The sequence below is a fragment of the Paraphaeosphaeria sporulosa genome (genome assembly GCF_001642045.1).
Source record: "Paraphaeosphaeria sporulosa strain AP3s5-JAC2a unplaced genomic scaffold CC84scaffold_6, whole genome shotgun sequence".
Taxonomy (NCBI): domain Eukaryota; kingdom Fungi; phylum Ascomycota; class Dothideomycetes; order Pleosporales; family Didymosphaeriaceae; genus Paraphaeosphaeria; species Paraphaeosphaeria sporulosa.
This window is the reverse complement of record NW_017253365.1, coordinates 2,361,967-2,368,815: the sequence shown is the minus strand read 5'-3', so window position 1 is coordinate 2,368,815 and position 6,849 is coordinate 2,361,967. Positions and strand designations below refer to the sequence as shown.

The 6,849-nt window shown below is 56.0% G+C and overlaps 4 protein-coding genes across 4 annotated transcripts in view; 2 read left to right on the top strand and 2 right to left on the bottom strand.

Annotated features, from left to right (window-relative positions):
• CC84DRAFT_831923 (uncharacterized protein) overlaps nucleotides 1-429 on the top strand; it is a 1,144-nt gene extending 715 nt beyond the window's left edge. The window contains exon 3 of the mRNA XM_018187566.1: nucleotides 78-429. Within this exon, the coding sequence (XP_018035554.1) occupies nucleotides 78-329 (252 nt within the window). The 3' untranslated portion in view covers nucleotides 330-429. The remainder of the gene's footprint in view (nucleotides 1-77) is intronic.
• A 141-nt stretch (nucleotides 430-570) lies between these two features.
• CC84DRAFT_1061266 (uncharacterized protein) lies at nucleotides 571-729 on the bottom strand (the record flags this gene model as incomplete). Its single annotated transcript, XM_018173587.1, has 1 exon — nucleotides 571-729. A coding segment is annotated over one exon (159 nt), but the record flags the coding sequence as incomplete, so codon positions are not given.
• Nucleotides 730-1,345: 616 nt separating this feature from the next.
• On the top strand, nucleotides 1,346-3,179 carry CC84DRAFT_1165510 (BING4CT-domain-containing protein). The gene has a single exon (XM_018178729.1). It carries the CDS (start codon nucleotides 1,461-1,463, stop codon nucleotides 3,048-3,050), a length of 1,590 nt encoding a protein of 529 aa, XP_018035552.1. The 5' UTR covers nucleotides 1,346-1,460; the 3' UTR covers nucleotides 3,051-3,179.
• A 24-nt stretch (nucleotides 3,180-3,203) lies between these two features.
• Nucleotides 3,204-6,332, bottom strand: CC84DRAFT_1165509 (uncharacterized protein). Its single transcript, XM_018178728.1, has one exon. The coding sequence runs from the start codon at nucleotides 6,151-6,153 to the stop codon at nucleotides 3,442-3,444; it is 2,712 nt and encodes a 903-aa protein (XP_018035551.1). The 5' UTR covers nucleotides 6,154-6,332; the 3' UTR covers nucleotides 3,204-3,441.
• Nucleotides 6,333-6,849: the final 517 nt, after the last annotated feature.

The window sequence follows — 6,849 nt, the reverse complement described above, 5'->3', positions numbered from 1 at the left end:
GACGTCTTCCTGGTCACCGAAGCCGAAGCGGCCGATGCGGTTAGCCAACCTGCCAAAGAATAGTGGATGGATGCTCACTGGATACAAGATCTGATGCGAGTAGATTGACTCGGGGAGGAGGTAGATGTCGGGGTGGCATTTCGTTCATATCTTTGGAGATTTTAGAGATTGGAGGTGGTGGTGATGATGATGGTGCAATAGTCACTCATTTAGCAATGTACTTGGACTTTTGGGCCACTGCTCTTTCACTCGTTAAGATTGTGTGTGTGTGTGGAAACGATTTCATAGCTTCCCAGAAAGTGTCAATAGTGCTTTTTCGTACAAGCTAATTAGGGACGAATTTCAAACCCCATGCTGCTCAGGGAGGAAATCAGGCACAATCACGCTGGCTCATGTTGGCTCAGGGGTTGCTCAGCCACTACATACGGGGTGTCTGATCCCAGTTGCATGAGTATAGAAATATTAACTAATACGTTTGTATTGAAAAGCTATATACATTCTACCGCCATTTTCGGCGGCATATGCCACCCTTTTCGTAGGGCATTGTCGTCGGTGGTGAGTCTGTATAGTGCAGCAGGTGTCGATCCATACCCATTCGTATCCATCGTGATTGGCTTGCTCACCACATTTGACAATTTTGCTGTAACCCTGCATGCTCTCCGCATGTTCCTGATGTATGTCGTCAAAAGTGACCTCGTCGTCACCCCACGTATGGGACAGTATCACATATGGAGGAATACTCTAGACGAAACTATGAAGAACCAGGGTCTTTGTATTCAATAGTCGCATAGCGCAATTCGCTCAGTCGTCCTTGCACTCGTTCGAGCGATCGTAAGGCACCAGGTTGAGGATCGAGAGTTGCCGAGAACGCAATTTGGAATTGGAAGGGAACAAGTGGATTGATTTTACTGCGCAGATGAGTAGCTGTGCGCTCAAATTCCAACATACGGAAAGCTTTTCCTTGTTGAGAAGAAAGTTCAGCCTGGCGGCATGGCGACTTAGTATACCGCATCCGCGCTTATGCGATGCGTGCAGGGATCCTCGTCCTGCTCCGACTGAGACATTGCTGAATCGGATATTTGGAAATCACAAACCATCAGATCAGCATGCGGTTGGAGATAGTGAGGGAATACAATATACTAGGAATGATGAGACCGCTCCTCAAGATGGCTGTTCGCAAGTGTCGGCGTAAAAGATGTGGGACCCGAAGAGTGGAGCAAGGTGCCAAGGCTTCAGGCGGTGACTAAGGGCAGAATATTGCGCCGCCCAAAATATTTCGAAATGCCAAACTTCGCCAACAGCTTTGTATAGGCAAAGTGCTACGAGTGATTATACCACGGATACCTTGCAAAAGCTTGTTCGTCTGATTGTCGCGTAACGTCCGACGTATTGCCGACACCATGGCTTCGAAAGCGCCCTCGAAATCCGTTGCGCCCCGCCCGAAAGCAAAAAAGACGCCCATGGACGATGCTGAAGCGCAATTGCAAGCCGAATACGCACAAGCCGCAAACACACAGTATGGCCGCGGCCAAAAGATATCCACCAAATCAGTAAAGGACAAGAAATTGCGGGCAAATTTGCGAGCACTGGAGCAGAAGAACAAGCAGGCGACGCTGCAGGCAAAACAGGCGGAGATCCTCCTCGACAACGAAGCAGGCCTCATAGAACCGGAACATGAACTGGAGCGGACATTCAAGGTCCGGCAGGACGACATACGGAACGAGGTCAGCATCGAGACTGCAAAGAAGGGCTTCGAGCTGCGCTTAGATGCGCTGGGCCCGTACGACGCATGCGACTACACGCGGAACGGGCGCGAGCTGCTTATTGCAAGCCGGAAGGGCCATGTCGCCAACTTCGACTGGAGAGAGGGCAAGGTGGGCTGCGAATTGCAGCTCGGCGAAACGGTGCGCGACGCAAAGTGGCTGAACAACAACCAGCGCTTCGCTGTCGCGCAGAAGAAATGCGTCTACATCTACGCCGGCGACGGCGTCGAGATCCACCAGCTGAAAAAGCATCAGGAAGCCACACACCTCGAGTACCTCCCCTACCACTTCCTCCTCGCATCCATATCCACCGCAGGCATGATCCGTTACACCGACATCTCCACCGGCCAGATGCTGTCTGACCTCCCTACCAAGCTCGGCCAGCCCACCGCATTCGCGCAGAACCCGTACAACGCCATTCTCCACGCAGGCCACCAAAAAGGCCTCGTCACCCTCTGGTCGCCCAACAGCCAGACACCTTTGGTCAAGCTGCTCCCCCACCGCAGCCCCGTGCGCGCCATCGCAGTCGACAAGTCCGGCCGCTACATGGTCTCCGCGTCGCAAGACCGCCAAATGTCCATCTGGGACATCCGCATGTTCCGCGAGCTCCACTCGCACCACCTCAAAGCCCCCGCCCATAGCATATCCATCTCCGACCGCAACCTCACCGCCGTCGGCTGGGGCAGCCACGTCTCCGTCTACAAGCCCGACCTCTTCTCGCTCTCTCCCGAGTCCTCCGTCGTCGTTCCCTCACCATACCTCAACTGGCAAGGCGACGGCATGGGCGTATCGATGGTGAAATACTGCCCCTTCGAAGATGTCCTGGGTATCTCGCACGCCAAGGGTTTTTCATCCATCCTCGTCCCCGGCGCCGGCGAGCCCAACCCCGACTCCCTCGAGCCCGGCACCAACCCCTTCGAAACAACCAAGCAGCGCCAGGAAGCCGAAGTCCACGCCCTCCTCGAGAAACTCCAGCCACAGATGATATCGCTCGACCCGAACTTCGTGGGCAATCTCGACTTGGCCTCCCACGAACAGCGCGCTGCGGAGAAGGATCTGGATGCAAGGAAAGAAGACAAGGTCGAGAAGCTGAAGAAGAAGGCCAGGGGACGGAATAGTGCGTTGAAGAAGTATCTGAGGAGACATGGGCAGAAGAATATCATTGACGAGGAGAAGGTGCGCGCAAGGGAGGCGCTGGCGAGGAACGATGCCAAGCTGGCCGCAAAGCTGAAGAAGGACCAGGAGAGCTACGGGCCCGCGCTTGCGCGCTTTGCGCGCAAGGCATAACGGAGGAAGAGATTTCGGAAAGGCACAAGGAAAAGTGACAGGTTCAGCATCAGCGCAGGCGTTTGGCGTTTTGCGGAATGGGATGGGTTAGCCTGGGATGGGTGGAATATACCCTCTTCACTTACAGATGAATGAGATTCTGCTTTACTTTGACTTGGCATGTGTTGCTCCCGCTGTCGTGATAACTATACACAAGAAATGATGAACAAAAATCCCGCACCCAGTGAAGCGTAGCCAGTAGCGCCTTCATGAGGGTATAAACGCCTAAGTGATGCCATCCCTATCCCTAATACCATCCCAATCTAGCCAACACAATAAAATGCCATCCGAGTCCAGTCCTAGGGTATATCAATGTATGCATCCATCCATCCCACCACGCAAAATCAACCCCCTAATGTTCCTGCACCGCATTGCTCCCACGCATAAAAATCCTCTTCGTGCCCCCCACCTTCCCCAAATCCCCAAAGCTCGACTGCCCCCTCACACTCGTTCTGCTCTCACTCCGACTCTCACTGCGGCTCTCCCCACGCGCACCATGCGGCGGCGCCTGGGGTGAAAACTGATGTACGAGATTCCCGCTCACGCTGCGCGCCTGCTTCATCATGCCCTCGACCCACTCCGCTTTCTCGTTGTCGAGGTCGATCTTCTTCGACTTGGGGCCCGCAAGCCCGACTTCCTGTCCGCGCCACGACCGCCTGCTCTCGCTCGACGACGGCGTGGCGGACGTCTCATTGCTGCTGGTCGGGGTGGGCGTGGGCGACAAATGCGGCATGGGCGGGGGGGCTTCGTTTGTCGATATGCCTGCGCGCGTAGACGGTCTGTTGGGCGTGGTGCTCGGGGTGATGATCTGCGAGCCGCTGCTGACGCGCCTGTTGCGGGCGCTCATGACGCTTTCCGGGCGCGGCGACGGCTCCGCTCCAACCTCGAGGCCTAGAATCTCGAATTGGCCGTTGCTGGCTGTTCGACGGCCATGATGCTCGGCGTACTGCCGGAGGTACTCCCCAAGATCGGCCCAGCCGCCACCCACGCGGACCATGACACGTTCGCCGTTCTCTCCCACGCGGCGGATGAACAGCTTGACAGGATGCTCCTTGCCAGGCTGTGTGAGGTGGTACATGCGGATGTCGGTGTCAACGCGATATGACGCCATGGACCTTCTGCCTGAGATCACGTTAGCTGAGTCGAAATCTTCCTTCACGGGTGACAAAGTAAGCTCGGGAGTCTTCAGGTTGCTGACTGAACGTGCAGCGCGGAGATATCCCTTACTACCTTTGTGAGACACCACGCGTGAAGCTTTTGGATTACGAGCATCAGCTCCGTATCTCGACGTAAGCCGGATGTGGGCAGGGATGGTGGAGAGGACATCGGATATCTTTCTCTCGAAGTCGTCGGCTGTGGTCGGAGTCGTGTGAGAGAACTGTGTTGGTGGCCATGGTGTGCTTTCTGCAGATGGTTCTGCCCCGTTCTTTCGTCGTTTGGGCATCGATGCGTTGAGGGCAGGCCGAGGACCTCTTGCCGTCCGATTTGTGGTGTTACGTACAGAGGGCGATGGACTGAAAGCCCTGGGAGGACTGGATGAGTATGACATGTCTGAAGCGATCGACTCCATACTTTCTCGGCGTGAACGAGGGGTGTGAGGCCGAAGAGGTGTCTGAGCGCCATCCTCGCTGGTAATGATGATTTGCGACTCCGTAGGGCTTATCGATTCAGAGCTCGACTGCACGACTTCGGCATGGTCCTCTTCGATTTCGTTGTGAATGACTGTGTCCCCTTCTTCGAACATGGACTCATCATCTTGGATGACCTCTTCTGTTTCCGCATAGTTCGGTGTTTCATCAACCGCGGTATCCAGTACAAGGCGGGGTTGGTCAATATTGATGTCCGGCCTAAAGGCAGTGATCGACCGGAGGTCGTTTTTGTGTCCTTTGCTAGAAGTACTGATGTGCTCTTCAACTAAGCGTCCAATGTTGTCGGCTCGTGCGGTTGCAACAACATTGTCAGGTTGTGCCACTGGCCCGCCTTGTTCCCTGGTGTCGGTACTAGGGCTAGCATGCCTCCGCACGCCAAACTCGATGACCTTTCTTCTCGACTCCTGCGTCCATCGCCCAAAGTCGCCCTCCACGCCTTCGAAGACATCGATCCAGCGGTCAGGCAGGCAATCTTCATGTCCCTCCAGTGCGTCCAGCATCTTGTCTAACCGACGCCCCAGGTCACTGACTCTATCGCGCATGACGCCCGAGATTGTGTCGACGGTTTTCTTCCACGTCTCGAACGCGTCATCGGAAGGGTCTTTCGGCGGCCCGAGGGCTTCCCAACCCAAGCGCATCGCTTTCTGAGCTGTCTTGAGATCATCGAGGTATCGAGGCGCTTCGCGAAGTACGGTCACGCGGGCCGTCCATGTCTGCAGGCGCTCCTTGAGCCGGAAGTGTTGTGGAAGCGCGGAAATGAGGGTATGAGTGATGAGGAAGTTGAAGTCGTCCATAGGTTTGTAGCTAATGCGGCTCGCCCCATAGCCCGCAGACGACGGACGCGACCGGCTTCCGGGGTGCATGTCCAGCACATGGCCCTTCAGCTCCTCCACATCGAGCGCTATCAGTTCGTCGCTTATCTCGTCCAGCCGGGCTTCGTGGGCCTGTACTTCGACCGACAGCAGCGAACCCCAGTATTCTAGCTGAGCAAGGTCGTCGCTGGCCGGGACATGCTTCAAATGCTCCTCGATGCGCAGCTGAAGACTCTTCCGCCGGCGCTCCATTAACTCCTCACTGGGCTGCTCAAAGGAGCCAGACCATCCCCACTGGCTGATCTCGTCACACCAGCTCTTCAATCGCTGCGCTGCCTTGGCCACCCGCGTCCCTAGATCTCTCTCTGCGGGCGTGAGGTTCTCGATACATGAGAAGATTTTGTATTCGTCCCGTGTGACATCGTACGGCATCGGTCGCTGGGTGAAGGCGCGCAGCGTTGTATCCGGCGACAGATCGCGCAGGTGACTCTCGTCGGCGCTTCCCAGGGCGCGGCCTTTACGGACTCCTGGCGACATGGTGGGCGATGATGGCCGCCGGTAGGGCGACTCGGGCGCCAGGAGACGGGGCGGATTTGACAGCATGGTTGCTATGCGGAAAGAGCGACTGGGACATGAGGGAGGCGCGAGGGGCAGCCGGTAGGAGCAGCACGGCTGTATAAGCAGAAAATATTCCCTCCGTGTTTCTGTTTCTGTGGCTGTGAATGTTAGTTGTTAGTCCGTCCCCATCTCCCTGCTTGTGTTGACCGTCCGAGACAGTTTGATTGTGATTGTTTACCCGCGACAGTAGGCCTGCACAACCGATTGCTAGGCCAGGGGCTCGATCGAGCCTAGCTTCCTGATCGCCAGCGAACCACGCCGCACCGACACTCGACGCACGTTGACGTGACTGTCGTCACCTCGCGGTCTTACCCAACACAATAGCTTTGCGAACCGTTTTGGATTGCAGACATCATTGGACGGATCGCGTCGTATGTAGTTGACGTCCGGCGGTTGGTCATGTCCCGATGCCTAGTCCGAGACTGCATGCAACCGCATTCTACTCCGGGAGCCGGAATCCCACCAGACTCCAACAGAATGCAGGCAGGACTCGTAATGATACCGGAACAGAGTACGCTCGCACTACCGCGCCATGCAATCGCTCTTTGAACCCACGGCGCCGTTTGTGCGCTTCCGGAACCCCTCAGGGATCACCGGCATGCCAAGGCGAAATTAGAAAGCTTCACCCCGCGCAAGATTTCCTACCACCTGCCCAATGCAGGAAGATTCTGCCCAATGGAC